Consider the following 19247-nt stretch of genomic DNA (forward strand, 5'->3'; position numbering starts at 1 on the left):
TTTCGAGATTCTTGGTCAAGATCTCCCTTTTATTTGCGTTATACGTTTTAGTTTTCTTCCAAACCGTTGACAGATTCTATGAGAATGCGAGTTCGGCTGTCGACCGCGACGTTAGATCATTAAGTTTGAATAATTTTGACGTTTTTCCGGTTATCTTAAGGGCAATAAGTAAGTGTCTTAGCTAATACTCGCATAATGAGCATTCACATTTGGAACAGCACCTCTTTCTTTAAACACCGAACTTTTTCTTGTAAAAAAATTAAAAGGAAACCTGTTTGGTTTAATTCCGCTTTTTTATAGTCCAAATTGTGCAATAATAAAAACGGTCGCACATAATAATGTGTCACAGCTGTTCTTGCATCCGTACACTAAAACATGTGTCCATACATATGTTGCTTAGTGAATTGCCACATCCGTAAATGTTTCTTTTTGTAACCCATCGTAAAAAGCGAAATCAAAAACAATATTTATTTTTATTGCTGTCGTTTTCTTTGCAAACATGAAAAAATCTTTTACACTTTTTAAAGTTAAAAAAAATATATATTTCTATATGTACTGTGTGTAATTTATAAATTTTAAGTTCGATGTAACGGATTAATGCCATTTGAAAATTTTTATATCGTTGCACGCATACATTTACATATGCACTATATTACTAATCGGACGAGAAGCTCGGCGAAGCCCCAAGCGAAGGTGTAAACGCCAGTTATTTGTAACATTAATGTTACACTTAAAATGAACCACCCTAACGCATATGCACAAATTCATACATACCTATTCACATTTCTAGACACGTGTTTAATCAACATTTCCATAGAAAAAGTTTTAATTTCTGAAATAAGCAATTGTAGAAAAATTAATACAAAAGTAACAAGCAAATTGATGAAAAAATTACTTGGATGCATGTACACACATACATATGTACGAGTGTATGCCTGTGTATCGTATGTAAGTGTTGGGGAAAAGCGCGCACTGCATCAGGCACGTTGGCTCGTGTGTGTGTATGTGCCTGCCATCATCGCATCATTTGCATAAGTGTCTGCGCATGAGTGGGAATTTATCACAACACTTCCTCCAAAAGCTGATAGAGGGCAATACAGAGCTGCATTCATATACCCCATGAATGTACATATGTATGTATGTATGTGTGTATGTATGTATGTCTGTATGTATATACAAAGTGTTTCGAGTCATGTAATGCGGATGGTAAACAGTGGAAGCTATAAAAGTGGCAGCCCCATCGGGGAGCTTAGAAACACTGCGCCAACATCTCTAGTTTACAAACTGTAAATATGTGAGTGCATTGATATTAGGGTTGTACTTATTTGTACAATGAGTTTAGATTTTTTTAAAATAATCTTCAACAGTACATATAAATAAAGCCTTTTGTATCTAAAATGGCCTTTTGTATTATATGGGCTCTGTATATGAAATTCAACTGCTAATATGGTAGTAAACTAAAAATATTTGAGTTGGCTAAAAAATATTCAATTAATATTAAAAATATATATATAATTTCTTTATTTTATAGAGTTTTTATTCATGTTTTGCGAAGAGCTTAACTTTCAAGGGTTACCCTATTGTGAGTATGCATGTAAGAGTACATACATACATGTAAAAAAGTGATATAGTAATTTCGCAATGGTTTCAACTATTGTTACATGCAATAATCGAGCTACTGCAATTTCGTTCATAACCTTACTTATCGTCTCTGCTTTTGTCTTACACCTATAAAAATTATGAATCTGTGTGTGTGCGCGCTTTTAGTTGGACGAATAATAACTATACATATATTATATATACATAACTATGTGGTTTATGGGAGATTTTTCTGATGATTTCAGGGAAAAGCTGATCTCTTTACCAAACGTATTTATAATAGCGTATTCTCAGAAACAATTCATATACTAAACTTTGATTAAATTAGTCACTTGCCATTACGTAATGTCAATGTACATACCAACACACACACAAATGCGAACGTACGAGTATGAAGATGCACACATTATTTTAATTTAACTTTTCCCAAACTTATATTACTTTAATAATTTCCTATTTATTATATAATTGCATTACAATTTTGAAGTTGTTGTAAATGAACTGAATGATAACTAGTGTTGTTTAGATTACATTCAATTGCGTGCAGTTTAAGACTTCGTCAGCAGTTTTCCTCTGCAAGTGCAGTCATTATAAGTTAATTCATACTAAATTACCTCCACCCATATATATGTATATATGTATATATTCAGAGTAATCCCATTACATCATCCATTGCAAACAAATTTTCACTTATAAGCATATTTACCTCTCTAATAAGAGCACCGACTGCACTGTCGGCGATGTTGTGGCGTCTCGGCTCATATTTCTTGGTGCTTCTTGTTTTCATTCATCTGTTTTGGTGCATCGAAATTAACCTAAATTGTGACAGCGGCAATTGCACCACGACGGGTAAATATTAAATTTCTCAGTACAACGTTAAACACTCTTTTGTTTCGTCTCTTAAAGCTTGGCTGATTGATTGCTTAAGACGCAGTTGTAAACTAGAAGATTACATACTTATGCGTTTAACCCAATTGAAGCACTCGTTTAATTTGCAAGTGTGCAGGTACATTACTATAGTACAGGGTGATACAAAAGCATTCTACTCTAATGCAGACAAAATGCCGTGCCACGATGGCAAAGTTTGGCACTGCACAATACTAAAGTACTTAAACTTCGAGCTTCGTTGATATTAAAGAAGGTACGAAGAATTGTTGAAAGTGCTGGTGGTGACCTAAATATATTTATGAATATAAGAAATCTTTTAGTTTAGTTTCAATTTAGTTATTCAGGACATACCAACTGAACACATTTAATCCGGCCTGACAACAAAAAAAAAACATTTTCACGTGTTTTAACACAAATCTCTTTTATCACCTTCAAAATAAACTCCTGAGCCAAAATGTTCCATACACTTGTTGTAAATCTCGGCTGATTAGGTTTTTTCGGCTTCAGCTCAGCTTTTGGAGCACGATACGCTAGACTGTTAAACAGTTTGAACGCCATATTCATAAACTCCATAAATGTAGGGTCCCCAGCTACGTTGTCAATAATTTCTTCAGTAGAGTTCGCTACTCGACGTCGTTTTTACAAAAGATGCTGGTCTTTTGGTTCGAGTATAGCATGCTTTATACCCAAAACATTAACGAAAATGTGTTTAGCTGATCAATAAGAGATGTTGAGCTCCTCTGCTATCTCTCTGACGCTAACTCGATTTTCAAGTTTGTTTCACTCAAATACTTGTGTTTATCATAAATTAGACTCCTCAAAACACTTCCGCAACATTTTCAACGATTCGGTAGTCGAAATTCTATTGAGAATACAAAATTTCAACCGAACTCTTTGTTAAATTTTTTTCATGGTAAAAATCGCCAGACGTCGTAAACAAACAGCTGTCTAACACACACTAATTGATATATGGGGATCAAATTTCACACGCACATAAAAAAAGATTGTACCTATCTGGGACCATATTTTTTTTTAATTGATTGGTTTACGCACGCATTTTATATGGACCAGTCCAAGTCAATTTTGATCACAGAGTTACACCGATCGAAATTCTTACCAAAACATTTTATGCATCCATTGATACGTAGAAACACTAGTAAGCTTGTTTTGAGCTTTTTTATAACGGTAGTAGAGCAAAATTTCTTTGAGTTGTTTCCACAATGTGTATCAAATGCATTAATTTGTATAGAAAAAAAAAAAAAATTTCCCGATTTTTTCAATAGGTTCCACTGGCCAAACTTTAATCTCTCTAATAAACACGGCTGATAAACATAACGAGGAAGCGTATTTAGTAGAGTTTTGTTTATTTATTTTTATAAATATAAAGTTTTATATATACCATATATATATATATATAAATATATATATAAGTTACATGTGTGGTTATGAAAGTATCCTGCTAGGTGGGTGGTTTTTTGCACTGATTGTGTCAGTTTATGTTTTCCTCACATGCCAACTTTCACTGGCATAAATGCAAAGGTTACCCACAAGAAATGTATGGCTTATATGTTCGAGCAAAACAAATTTCCAATAACTTGAAATGAGTTGTGAATCCAAAGTTTCCTCGCCGAACTCATTCACAAGAGTTCAGTTGTTTTCCTTTACAACATTTATTGTCGGAATGATCTCACGTAATTTATCGTTTCAAATACTAAAACTTGAACAAAGTTTTTGAGATATGACTATCATTGAGAAGCGATGACACCTTTTAAAAAATCGATGCTCACCATGAGTAGTTTTAGTTTTTTCGTGACATTGAGAAGAGGTTTCTTCTTGGTTAATTTATGATCCCCGATGTATTTTTGGAATCATACGACATCGAATAGAATTGAATGGGGATCCTGCTTCGCCTACTTTACCAACAATTTTCCTGCAGGGCAGAGATAAGTATTCCACTTATGAATGTGCCAGTGTGTGCGCATTTGTGAATTCTCCTTTGCCTCCACATTAACGAGAAGGTGCTTGCCTGCCGCCAATGGCGATTTCACATTCTTACGTGCGAACTAACGGCAGTTAGAATGTCGTTCAAAGGAAACGATTGACAGAACGCGCACAGTCATATGTAGATTCATTGGCATATCGGACGTATCGCCGCACTTCGCGCCGTCAGAAGTATTAGTTGATATCTGTGAGCTGGCAAAAGTCAACAAATACTACAAACACCATTTTAGACAACAAAAACTGGCTTAATTAATAAGTAAATAAAAATATATCAAACTTAATGCGAGTTGAATTATTTGAGCTGCCGGAAAGTGCGAAAAAGGTGAATTTTTCACTTGTCGCGTTGTTGGCGCCGCCATTGTATGCCCGATCACGGCTAATAGAGCTCTTGATTCGTTTGCTATTGTTGTTGCGCTGCCTTATCGCTTCACCATTGCTTATATATGGATAGAAAATGAAATATTTACCTAAATGCGAATACAATAAATGAAAATATTGTGCAAGTGGAAGATAGAATAAACGAAAAAGCACGTCGAAAAGTGGAAAAACAAAAATGTAAAATATTATCGCAAGAGTTTCGAGTGAACGAAATTCAGCGACTAGCGCAAGACGCCGATGAGACGGAGCGAGAGAGAGGGGCCTTTCGCGCTTCATAATCTGAATATTACGATTACGATAACGATTTTTTGCTTGCGGTTTGTCGAGCGCCGTGTTTTGGTTAATTGAATTTGCTGCGTCTACACTATCGAGTGAAAATTGTGGTAATACGGACGCGCCGCTAAACAAAATCACGTAGTGTCGCCGCATTGTGCCAAGTGTTTTTTACTCTTTTGACAGTTGGCTAGTAGCTTGGTGGCGTCCAGCTTTCAGTGTGCAACCGGGAGGCGCAGTGAAGAGGTTCGCCGAGGTTTCGTCGGTCTCTCGCTCTTGGAGGTGTCGCGAGCGCTAGTGATAAGCGCAAATACAGCGATAATGTAATTAAATACTTCTTATTTCTTTGTGTCGGTGGCTGTGAAACTAATTAAATAATTGTGTGTAATTCAACGTAATAGTGCTTTTTAAAACAGTTATGTGTAAAATGTCACTACCGGCTCAGTAGTTGCCTGCGGCCTGCTAGCGGTCCATGAGCTCACTTAGAGCGTGTGTGCTTTAATTATGTCAAGTCTTCATTGATTAATTTATTTATACACATTTTAGTCGATGTTTTATAAATAACCGTAACCAACAAAGAAACACGACAACAACAATACACATGACCACAAAACGCAAAAACCGCTAACTATACCGTACACATCGAGCTGCCTGCCAACAAATCTTGCTTCCGCTCCTGTTGGCGTCCCTTCCGGCTTCGCCTGCAGAGCCAAGTGCTCAATGGGTCGGTGTGGTGGCGTAAGTGTGCACAAAATGTTTGTGAGTTCGCTGATAGCCTTGTTCGTCCACCGTTCAGCCCCTCCACTATCTCCACCTTGCTGGTTCGTCCTGCTGTCCTTTGATTTAAATTACTGTCGGAAATTTAATTGTTGAGCCCATGAAGATGACGCTGATGCCGGGTTCCTGCATTATCAGTCGCCTTTGTTGTGAAAAATCGAATGTTGTCGGGAGAGTGTTGTGGGCGCGTTGAGCGATTGTAGATGAAAATAGTGAGCAAATACATACAATATATACCTTCATAATCATCGCAATATAATAAAATTGGATATGACAAAATTGATATATGTATGTGTGTATATGTGAATTCCTTTGTCAGTGGCAGAGTGTCAGAGTTAAAGCCATGAGTAACACTTTTTTATGTTGCTTCGCTTTATCAGCTTAACGTAGTCGAGAGTGTTAAAGAGTGACTAACTTTATCGGGTATAGATAAAATTGGGCGTGTGTTCAACTACAAGCATACCTATTTGAGTAAGCACGAATTTATTTGTATACTGATACAGAAATAATTACAATTGTTTGCTTTGTGTGCCGAACACCGTTACTGATGAATATGCAACAAGTGGCTAAATTTTGTGCGTACTCAACCAAATTCTTAGTTCATTAGGCTCTGATGTCAGTTTTTTGGCGGAATAAGCAGTTCAGCTGAAATATTCTTTCATTTTAGGTTACAGCATATCGTGAGGTGTTGAAAATATATAATATTTGAGCTGCCAAGTAAGCTTTTTGCAACAAAAATGAGCGCTGCAACACCTTGATGAAATTTTTGATCATAAAGTGTTCTACTTAAAATTAAATTCTATGGCAAACACGAGATTTTTTGATTATAAGTATTTAAAGCTATAGTATCTTTAAATATATTGTATTATGAGCATTTTTTTATGACTTTTGTACTCAATTTTATGACTTTAACGGCATGTAAATAAATATGTGATAAACATGAATTATTTATGTTATAAATATGGATAACTCTTGCATTTGCTGTCACATTAACTCTAAGCGAACTTCTTTTCAGTTTTCTCTGTAGCAAGAAATTGTAAAACATTTAAATTTGTATGTAAAAAAAAAGAACGTTAAATTCGCTTGCACCGAAGCGGTTATAGCTTCCCTTCACAAATAAAAAAGTTTTCTTTACAAGAAATTTCGGTCGTCCAGTTTGTTTGGTAGCTATATGCTATAGTGGTCCCATATCGGCAGTTCCGACCAATAAGCAGCTTCCTGAGGAGAAAGACATGTACAAAATGTCCGATCGATATCTCAAAAACTGAGGGACTATTTCGCGTATACACATACGAACATGGCTAAATCGACTCAGCTCGTCACGCTAATCGTTTCTATACGTCGGTTCTCCGACGTTTCCTTCTGTGTGTTACAAATTTCGTAGCAAACTTAAAATCACCTGTGCAGGGTTTAAAAACGCATAACGATAAAATTTTCGACATACATATGAAATATACATACATACATACATATAGAGGCTTTGCACTTGATTTTACATACACATGAACAAATATGTATGTAAATAATAGTTTTTCACAAAAAGCCGTATCTTATCAGACGCGTCTTTCCGGGGGAATGTTGTCGTTCGTGTTTCTGTTTTTTGTCATTTGTTTTCTGCGACATTTTTAAGGGAATTAGTTTGCATGAAGAATTAGATGCATGACTCACTACAACTATTGTTGCCGTAAATAGAAATATTGTACTCTTTGTTAGCTTAAATTAATAAGAAAATAGAAAGATGTATTGTATTACTTGTGCTTTTTGCTAAAAGAAAATTTTTAAATGTTTTCATTGGCGATATTTATGTGTCGTATTGTTTGCCTTACTTTCTTCAGCCATAGTTAACCAGTTGCGCTGACAAAAGCAGCGAAATATTTTAATAAAACATTAATTAAACCCAATTGAATCTACCTTTTTTCGCAGAAGGCAAATTTACACACACGCATGAAAAGACATATATGTACATACCTTTATATACATTCATGAATAAACATTCATACCTTTGTATTTGGTCAGGTATGTATGTATGTATGTATTTATGTATGCGCAAATGGTACACAAACACCATCAAACTCGCCTCAATTCGCTGAAATGAAATTTGTGCGCACCCAGCAACAAGAACAATTCAACAAATTAAAATGTCAAGAGATCCGAGTTAATTAATTCGAAAAGTCAAATTAAAAATGAAGAACAATGAAGTGAGAAAAAAACAAAAAACCCGACAAACAAAATAGAAGAGAAATTTCGAATAGTTTAGAAAGTGAAATCAAAATCAAAAGAATGCTAATAAAAATACGCACGTAGACCTACTTCCATACATACATACGCGTGCACAGGTATTCATATTAAAATGAAATTGCGTTGATAGTAACGCCGCACGAATGTCATAGAAAGGAAAAAGCAATAATAATTGAAATGAAGTTTTAGCGCCATAAATTGAGAGTGAAAAGGTTCCATTTATAAACCGATGCTTTGTGCACAAATATTGACAGCGCATGTTTACATACATACATTCTATGGAATATTTGCACCTATGGCTGTGTGTATATGTAAATATGTATTATATATATAATTACAGTGGGACACTGAGGTAAACGTGTTAACCGATGTTTTACACGATTCACTAAGCGACCGTTTGCTTTCATGCAAAAGTAAGGTGGCACACCTGTCAACATATGCAGTGTCGCACAATAGGGGTGACATGTGCGGGAGGGGTGTAAATCATGTTGTGAATAGCGAAAGATCTGCATTAGAAAGTTATTGTTTACCTGAAATTAGAAACAGCCAGAATGGAAAACCCCATAAAGCGAAATTTAAAGATGAAAGACGTATTAAGCGGTCTCAAACCTTCGTTGATTTAATATAATATAAAAAAAATATTTGGTTTTTAATTAAAATTTTGGTTGTAAATATATTTAAATGTAGGTAAAATCTAGCCTTTCAATACTTTCAATTTTGTTTTTCGAAAATAAAAGTAAATTCCAGGAAAAGACCCCACATGCTGGTAGTTGCGTTGTTTTATTCGAGAATGTGTTTAATACAAATTTTTTATTTTATTTACTTTTAGAAATTCACAACTATCTTCAATATTCGTTCTACATGCTTTTACAAATTTCAAAAAGTAATCGTTTTTACATATTTCTATATCCATATATAACATTTTTAACTACAAACGTATGCATATACGGTAGAGTTGTTGAATGTTGTATTTGATAAGATAGCTGGTTCACCAGATAATAGACCCTTCAGTTTGTTGACATTAAACAACATAACTGAAGTCGCTCCGACTTGGCAGCCGCAATAAATGCCACTTCTGTCAAGATAGGTGATTAAATTTCGAAAAAAAAATTTTCTTATTTGTCTCTTGTTGTAAAGGTAGGATTCTAAATTTATATGAAAAAAGAATATGTTCCATTTTGTGTGTCTCCACAAAGGAAAATTGCAGCTCAGTGTTGTATTTTAGCACCGTTGCAAAATAGCGTTGCCAAGCACATTATTAAGGGCTTTTATTCGGTGAAGATTTTGAGGGGAAACTACCCGTTTGCTTAGGTGCGCGTCAGATGAGTACCCTGACACCTGTTTCATGGTACACTACACCAGTTCAACTTGAGTAGAGTGCAAGGAAGCTTATTTAATGAATGCACTGTCTTGTTTCAGTGAGAGTTTCACTTACAATTCGGTCTATCTGCTTGCTAATTGTGTAAGTAGAAGTATTTCGCATTGCTACCACGCGCAGATTTCCATTTCCATTATTTACTGTTAGGCTTCTGAGTAAGTATTCATATGTCTCGAGAAGTGTTTGTGGCTGAAACACACTTAATCTTGCATTCATTACCTCGTCGCTTCGTTTGTTCTTGCATTCGTTTACTTCTTCATAGGAGTATGCATATTTTATTTCTACTTCTCAACAATATTTTAATTTGAACCCATTGTTTACTTCAGTTAAAGTACTTGCAATTTACATGTGTGCTTACATATTTGCATAAATGACTGTGGAAAAAATTTCCACACTTTAATACAAAATAAGACACAAATTGTCTTTTATTTTATGAAGTACAGCTTTGGCCTTCTGTTTGGAAACGGTTGACAAATAAATGAAATAATTATGCATTTGTATTTATTGTGATTCACGATAAAATTAATTTTACAAGTATTTACCTGGAAAAGCTTAGGTAACGTGTAACGTAAGATTATAATTGTTCTTTCACATTTTCAATCATAAAAATGTAGAATGTAATAATGTTTACCTTTTATATATATATTTATTTGCTGTTTAAAAACTTCCAATTTTGTGAACGATGCTGTATATTTGTAACACTGTAAATTATTTATTGTCACTAAGGTAGGATGTTGGCAAACGTGATGCTTGACTGAGTTAGCGATAATTTCCTAGATGCGCCCTGTATTAGAGTGCGGTATCAACTCGTATGTCAACAAAGACACCACCTACCATTTTTGAAGAACTCCAGATTTTAATAGGAAAAAAAATAATAATTTAAAACCTAAAACTGAGCACGTAACTTGTTCCCGTTGTTTGATAAAAACAACCTTGCAAGTCGAATTAAGGTCGCTTAATAAGGAAAAAAAATCTTTTATCTCGATTTTTATCGTTCAGTTTATATAGCAGCTGTATGCTATAGGGGTCCGATATCGGCGGTTCAGACAAATGAGCAGCTTCTAGTGGAGAAGAGGACGTGTGCAAAATTCCATCGATATCTCAAAAATTGAGAAACTACTTCGCGTATACACATACATACAGACAGACAGACGGACATTGTTAAGTTGATTCAGGTCGTCATGTTTATCATTTCCATAAATGGTATTTTATAGTCTTCGACGCTTCCTTCTGGTTATTACAAACTTCGTGGCAAACTTAATATACCCTGTTCTGGGTATTTCTTCAATTGCAAACTAAAGATCCGCGCATCCTAATATTCTTGTATATACGAGTATGTATATTATACTTGGGTACATAAGTTCGAATTAATGTTACAAATAGTAACAAAAAGCAGCATTGCGGAGTACAACAAACTCATTAAAGTATAGGAACTAAAGAAAGCAACAGAAATAGCAAAACAAAAAAGAGAAGTATACAAACGTGCTTAGCAAATCCCCACAGTACACTAAGTGATAATTGGAAGTTCACCACCCAGTTTTTATCTGCAAAATTAAGTGTTTTTTGATACTAAGGTAACTGAGCTGTCTTTAGTTAATTCTAAGTACAAACTTCTTAATCTTATTTATAAGTACTATAATGAGAACCTACTTGTATCTCCGTTGACAGTTGAGTGTTTAGCAGGGTTGCAAATAATGCATTAAAAAGATAATTTAGTCAGATCAGGGATTAAAAAAAAGTGTGATCCCAAAAACCGGATTAAAAAGTAATAAATCAATTTTTAATTCCATCTTCCGGATTAAAAAAAATTAATAATAATAATAATTTTGTCGCTTTGCGTACTTCATTCAAAATAAAAAATTAAAATTTCAAATTTTTTTCCCAAACATCGGGATTAAAAATAATAATAATTTTAATTAATTAAGAGCCTAATTTACCAAGATTTTTTTCGTAATTTCGGACGATATTTTCGTGGTCTGTTAGCAAAAAGTTTAAGAGTTAAGCTTATATATTTTTTAAGGGCGAATTCCTTGCACTATATATTTAACCGCATCTCAGAATTTAGTATATTAACCATAATCAGAAAAAAAAAAATTCATGACAACTTAGGCGCTTGAATTAATTTTTTAGATCGAAACCTTCGCTTTGTCGTTTAGTGTATATTTACTAGCAATATTATTGTAGCTTTGTAAAGGAAACAAAAACAAAAACAGAAAAACATTAAAGAAGCAGAAGATGTTGCTTTCAGTGGCAATTTTTGCTGTTGATTAATGAGCATTGTTTCGACTCGCTTCCTCTTCATGTGATTGTTATAGCTTATTCACGTCAAGCAAGATTTTCTTAACCACACAAATAGGTAATATGCACATGTATTCGCAAGCAGTTTTTAACAATTAAACGCATTGTGTTGTTGTTGATAAGAAACCGTATTAGGCACGGTTAAATTTCACAGGAAAAATCTTCCAGTTTTCTGCCGATAAAACCATTATTTTTCGACAATTTCCTCGTTGCTTATTTTTTGTTTTAAAAGCTTCCACATCGACCCGCTGCTTTGGCACAGTGAAAGTGTGCCCTTTGGCCGAACTAATGCCGTGGGAGTTAACAGGAAATTATCTCGTTAATTTATAGTACAAATATCTCAAATAAATTGTGTAAAATTTATAAAGATTTAAAAATTGTAAAACACCGACAACTTGAAAACTCAAAAACAAAAGAAAATAATCGCTAAAATTCGTCACTCACCAATAATTGCAGCAACACATACCGGCGGCCGATTTTCGGAGTAACTCAGCATAGGCAGCACATATATACGTACATTAAACTCAAAATTCTGCCACATGCATGCTTTCTTTCTGCGCGTCAAGGCCCACCTCAGTCTGCATGGACCGTCGGCGACGTCGGCATCGAATACACCGCGCTCCACTCCACCCGCCACTCCTGAGCCACCATACACGGCGCCGTCCATGGAGCTGCAACGTTCGAAATCGCTCAAGTGCATACGCGTGCGCAAAGTGTCCAAAGGATCGCTGAAGTCGCTGCGTCGCGGCACCATTTGCGTCACGGTCAGCACGCACGCTTCCTCGGTATTTTACAGTGACGAGGTAAAGACATATTTCTAGACAATTTTTATTCGTTGGTATAAGCCTTCTTGTATTGTGGTATATCTGTGGTATGAGGTGCTGCTGTGAGGTGACATTTTCTTCTTCACCCAACGCACTCATTGCAAAAACATACAAAATATAGTGAATAAGTGTATTCAAGGCGTTGGAAGCCTTTGAAGTGAAACTAAATCGCATAAAGCGGCATATTTGGCTTCGTTGCACTTGTGTGTGTTTATTGTTGGTTCAGCAATGTGTCGTTTCTGTTTGTGCGTTTTCATTACATATTTTGTTTTAATGTTAATTTATTGTGAAGTATTTCTTGGCCGTGAAAATCAATTCAATTATTCCACCGTTTTTGTTGTTGTTGATGTTGCTCATTACACCGTCGTGCGTTTGGCAAAGGTTTTACGTACATTCGCCTGCTATTCATTCCACCGCCAGCTTTTCTGACCATTTGCAAACATTTATAAGCACATCAATATACCTATACTCCCATGAGCACATATTCTTTATATGTATTTATGTATGTGTGTGTTTAACTATTGTATTTGTTTTTTATTGCATTTATTTCCATTTTCGTTTTATTAACTTCATCGTGCTGGAATTACATTAGCTTGTACGTATACAAGCGGTGGTATATGTGTTTTTGTGTGTGTTTACGTTTGTTATTAATACCAAGTGCATGTTACCGTTTTGCTGTATATGGTTCAAGTGCCTCTGCAATTACGTGTACACCTTCGCCTAACGCTGTGTCTGTGTCTGATCGATCGTCTTTAAAAATATTTTTATGCGTTTACATATACTTATATACATAACATAATATAATATTCACATGCCCGTATGAATTTCATAAGAAATAATTTCTTAAGCTATTTATATGTTTGTGTAAAATATAATTTATCTTTTCCGAATGAAATAAATTCACGAAATGAATCGTTTAAAAAACATTGTTTAATAGATCGTCGAACTTTCGATTATAAATGGTTTATTCAGTTGGTTGAAGTGGCCGAATATATAATTTTTTTGATCACCAATTTGTAGGTTTTGGTTAGGTTAACATCGTCTTATTGAATGTGTTTAATATTCTGCTAGAGTGCATTCCGAAAACACACTCCCTAAGGCTTGGGTTATAGTGTCCGTGTCTATATCTTGAAGGGCTTGTTGGTTATATGCCTTTGGAGCGTCATTGCTTAAGTGTCGAAAAGTGTTTTCATTATGAAAATTGGTATTACAATACCAACAAATAACTATAGTTCTTGAAGCAGAAACGCCTAATCATGAATAATTGGAATTTTTAAATCTAGCCCAAAAGACGCCAGTTAATTAACTTCATATATTGAAGTATAACATTATACTATTGATGAAATCAAAAATATTCAAGTTCATGCCTTACATTCCGAGCCATAAAAATCCGTTTTACTTTTCAAGAAAAAATTTGGCGATATTGCCATAGCAACAACGTTTGCACCAAAGCATTACTCTTTCCGTCGATCACGTGCGAGTTTTCATTGAAGTTTTCAATATTTTTAAAGCAGATCAAACGCAAGGGAATTCAGCTTGTTAAATTGAGATTTGCAACCAGAAAGAGCTTTCTCTGGAACAGAACATTTAAATTTGTGGAAACTAGTATTCTGCCTATTTTTTTTATGCACCTGCATTATGGTTTTTTCCAAATATTATATTTCTTTTGCAGTTATAGCAATATAACTATTTTTAATTCAGTTACTAACATTTAAACGTTATATTTATTAAAACACACACATTACTGCATAGTTAAAATAACATGTAATAATTTTTTTATACTAAAAATAATAATTAATTCTACCTTTTGTTTTCTTTCTTCTCTTCTAGGGTGACTACATCAAACATCCCGTCCTTTACGAGCTCAGCCATAAATATGGCTTCACCGATAATCTTCCCGAGAGTGCATTGCCTAACCGCCTCGAGGAAATCAAAGAGGCGATACGGCGTGAAATTCGCAAAGAGCTGAAAATTAAAGAGGGTGCCGAGAAGTTGCGCGAGGTAGCCAAAGATCGACGCTCTCTGAACGACGTGGCTTCAATTGTGAAGAAAAGCAATAGCAAATTAGCCGAGTTAAAATCGGAGTTGCAAGAATTGGAGAGTCATATTCTTCTAACGCAAGGCAACTCCGTGAGCAATGGTAGAGGTACGTACATTGATAACTAATTAGATAATACTAATAAAAATAGTGTAAAAATTTAATACTAAGTAAGGTTATAAAGGAGTGGGCATGGTTCAATTTCAACTGATAATCTTTTCGTAGTCCACAAAAATTGGTTTAAAAATTCCTTATGGTTTCACCCTTCGATTAAAAAATAGACAAATATTTTTAGTTGATCCGTCGAACTGCTCAAAAGTCAATCTGGAATAAGGATCCTTTACATATCGTTTACTATAGGCAACACAGAAAGTAAAACTTTCCAAATCTATAAAACACCAACAATGCGCCATTGGCTGCTCATTCATGAAAATGAACTCTTTGCTGCTTAAGGCTAACCAAGTACACATATTGGAATTTTTATGAATTGGAGCAACAGTTGGCAAATGGCCAAGCATAATTTCAAATAGTCCATTGTTGCTGTGACCTCGGATGTGAAAAGGCCTCACATATGTGTCTGCCTATTCATGATTTGTATGAATAAAAAATTAATTGAAGAAATGGTGGACTGGACGTATCGTTGGCTGAAATACTGCATAACACGGCGCAATGTTGTATTTGCATGCGGGTATTATGTAATTCATATTTCGTCATCGCTTCTGCTATTCTCGACATGTGCGCACTGGTAATTGTAATGGCTTTTACATTCTCGCACACAAATACGGAAGTTTTGTCATTCTTTTGTGATACAAAACTTTCAAGCGGTGAACACGAAAATGGCTTTGCGCAACATATTTGCTCTTAAAACGTGCGGTCTGTGGATTATTTCGACTAAAGACTGATCAGAAGTAACAGACATTTTTACAGATTCGAATGTTTTAAAAAATATTCCAGTCATCCACAATATTTTTCGCTGAAACATGGCGAATAATTGACAATAATTGAAAACTGCAATCGGAAGATCGAGCACTAATTATTTAAATATATTTCAGTTTGTGGTATAAGCTTTAAAGTTCGTTCCAAAACATAACAGGAGAGCTTCCTCAAACTTTCGTTGTTGATTTACGTGAGTACCTGCCGGCGACGGCCTTACCTCACGGTGCTCCAAAACACAACGTATCAATACAATGCGTTGATAAGCGTCCCAAATAATACGAGCTATTTGCAAGTATTAATTTGGTTTCCAGTGGCAGTGTGTCTGGGCCCACACTACCATCTTGGTAAGATTCGAGGCCGACCTAAAACCTCTTCCTTTTTCGAGTACGGAACCCAGTTGCTTTTTGCAACTTCTTTTTAGAACTGAAAAAACAGTTAGGCTGAATTTTCAGTTCTTCCTGCATTTAGGTTTCAACCACAGCCGCCACGAATCTCCCCAAAGGGGCCATAACCCAATGAGCAGATTGGATCGAAGTCCAAGGGCTATCTGCTCCCCGTGGTACCAGAAAGTCTCCGGTAAGACTGTGTAGCCAAAACTACTGCCAGTTGAGCAACCCATTACTCAATGACTGGTGACATTTGTCGCTTGAACTTCAAATGTCTTTTTATTTGGAATTTCATTTAAAGTCTATAATATCAGTTCAATCAGAGTATTATAGCACTATTTCTGACATCATTTACTATGCTAATAATTCTGGGAAAAATATATTAACAGTCATAGTGCATTTGGCTTTTAGTCGCCTTTTACGACAGGCATGCCTTACCGCGGGTAAATTTTTACCCCTACCCGCAGGGGGAAGCTTTCTCAAACTGTCAACTCCACATTGATTTTAAAGATACGTCATCAGATAAGTCAGGTAGTTAAGGCGTTAACTAAATCATGATGTTTAGTACTCAGCCGTACTTGTTTAAGCCTAAGAAATTTTAATATATTGATTTTGTTTCCAAAAACAATGTACAATATCAAGTTATTACTGGGCTATTGTAGAAAGCATTTATGCATTTACGCAACTCTAAGAACTTTTCATTTGATTATAATTTGTTGGAGTTATTTTTAACTATAATCCTTCTTGCATTTCCCTTCAGATGGCTACTCCTCGAATTTATCCACGCCAACGTCAACTTTAGGCGGCAGCGTCAGCAGCTTGGGCGGTGGCAATGGCGGCCTTATTGGTGGTGGTCACGAACAGCTTTCGACGAACGACAAAATGCTCATCTCACTCGAGAAGCAATTGAATATCGAAATGAAAGTGAAGAATGGCGCTGAGAATATGATACAGTCATTGGCGAATGGCCATCATGGGCGTGACAAAAAGCTCTTGGCTGAGGCGCAACAAATGTTGGCCGATTCGAAGGCGAAAATTGAGTTTTTGCGGTTACGCATCCTCAAAGTAAAGCAGAATAAGGAACATGCTCACAAATTGTCCGCACAGGCAGCAATAGCGGCCAGCGGCGATGGGGAGAATGGTGGGCAGCCGCAACGGCTGGAGACAACGCTCGAGGAACGCATCGAAGAGTTGCGGCATCGCTTACGCATCGAGGCCGCCGTCGTGGATGGAGCAAAGAATGTGATACGTACCCTACAGAATAACAAAGTGCCCGATAAGAAGGCGTTGCAAGAGGTTAGTGGGCCTTAAATTTCTTAGTATTCTTCTAAATATTTTATTGATGTGAGATGTTTTTGGATTGGTTATAGGATATACCCTAACATTTTAGTATTGTTTATGATCGGTGGTAAATTTTATCACGTGTTTGAATAATTCGATTTATTGCAGGTGCTTTTATTATAAAGTTCCAAAACTTTTGAATTTTGCATTGCTCAAGCTTAAACCTTAAATTATTGAAGAAAATTTATTGCGCCTATTGTTTACAATTAACAACTACAACTATAAACATATAGTTACTCTAGAATTTTTCTGCCAAAATTAAGAAAATTATATTTTCGCATTATTTTCCTCATCGCAATGGGATGTTCTTTTAAAGAGAGTGTGATTCATTATTTTCGGCGTCTTTTGTAAAAGTAATTCCATGTGCAAATACATCTATATTTCACTCTGCTCTCTGTTGGTGGCACCGAACAAGAATTGTGCTAATTGCTCTGCTCCATTTTTAATCGCGCATATTTTCGTGCGATCGCCAACAATTACACGTCAATTGAGAGTAGACCATGTCGTCCGCTGCAGCACACGAACCTTGGCTATTTATCTCGCGGATTTGTTACGTTGAGGAAGACGCATAAATTATGCACACGCCTTTGTGTGTGTTCCAACATATCGGTATATCTTGGTTTTTTTCCCCATGCTATTTATATTTCGGCCAATTGACGATGCCTTTTAAAAAATGAGAAGAAAAATGTAGTAGTAGAGTAAAGAAAGAAAAACATTTTAAATAAAAATACGGAGCTTCAAAATGATTATGCGGTGTGTATATATGGGCTATATACTTAATATGTGTAGAGGTATGAAATATTTGGCACTTGAATTCGACTATGACACTCTAATTAGATGACGACAAATTGGCTACGCTTGCGATGCAACAGATAATCGCGCAGAATATCAAGTAGTTTTGGTATTTAATAGACAGATAACTAAAACTTTAATAAACAGAACAGAACAGAATTTCAAAAGTTCCAGGACAGTTAAGTTTTCCAAAAGTTGTTTATGAGAAAACATGTTTAGATTTCAGATTGGGAAATCGCTAAAATAGTATTCGTTATTTACTAACTATCTCTGCAATTATAAACCAGACTGGATTGACTTTTAAAATTGATAGACAAGTGTAAACCTCGACAAAAATCGGAACTAATGCTAAGAACAATTTTTTGTGGGATATGACGGTTCCCATTTCGATAGGTGGCTGAGAGCACACACAAACACAGCTCTATGCCAACTAACCGCTGGCTTGTGTAGCGTATTTGATTTGTCTGCTCTCGGTTGCAGTATCAATTGCAAGAGCTGGGCTAATTTATTTATTAAATGTAGATGCGTAAATATGCTTCTATGTATGGCATCTGGCAAACCGTTCATTGATTCCTATTCCGCTTGATGTGAGATGTTTACCTTTCGTTACACGTTCACATTGCCAGTGTGGGGTTTGTAACACCTAGAACAGTTGTGACACAGTTAATTGCTTGCGTTTGTATATAAGAAGATGTGTTCGTGCACTTTACGTGTCGTGTTTATTATTATGACCCACTGTGTTTAGCTTGTTATTTGTTATAGGCTTTCTTTCAACTCCGTTCTATCGACCACATTGCGGTGGCGGTTTACACGCCCTCTACATCCATTTGCCTGCACCAAGTGACCTACATGTATATAATTAAGTGAGTGCACTTATGAGTTTGTGTTTCAAGCAATTTGTTGTTTGTGTGAATAATGAGGCAACCATTTTATTTTGCTCATAAAGCTTAAGTAACAATTCTACAAGTATATAGGCATTTACTATCTCTTCATAAAATATACTGCTTTGTGCAGTTTTCATTGCTTCATTGAGTTCGTCGTGCCATCCACAGCAGTCCAGCTGTTAGTAGCTCTAAAAGATGTACTTTGATGCCGAGACT

At 35.6% G+C, this 19247-nt stretch overlaps 1 protein-coding gene across 10 annotated transcripts in view; it reads left to right on the top strand.

Moving 5' to 3' along the window:
• The window catches only part of Pkn (serine/threonine-protein kinase N), a 60694-nt gene that overhangs the window by 19028 nt on the left and 22419 nt on the right, over positions 1-19247 (top strand). For 6 of the 10 annotated variants that reach the window (XM_070108542.1, XM_014245944.3, XM_036367505.2 and 3 more), the window contains exons 3-5: positions 12287-12633; positions 14485-14800; positions 16775-17310. In XM_070108542.1, coding sequence (XP_069964643.1) covers positions 12370-12633; positions 14485-14800; positions 16775-17310 — 1116 coding nt within the window. In that variant the 5' untranslated portion in view covers positions 12287-12369. Of the gene's footprint in view, positions 1-5246; positions 5463-12160; positions 12634-14484; positions 14801-16774; positions 17311-19247 lie in introns of those variants that run through there. The other 4 variants (XM_070108545.1, XM_070108544.1, XM_070108543.1 and 1 more) reach the window with 3 other exon arrangements.

This window comes from Bactrocera oleae, chromosome 4 (assembly GCF_042242935.1).
Source record: "Bactrocera oleae isolate idBacOlea1 chromosome 4, idBacOlea1, whole genome shotgun sequence".
Taxonomy (NCBI): domain Eukaryota; kingdom Metazoa; phylum Arthropoda; class Insecta; order Diptera; family Tephritidae; genus Bactrocera; species Bactrocera oleae.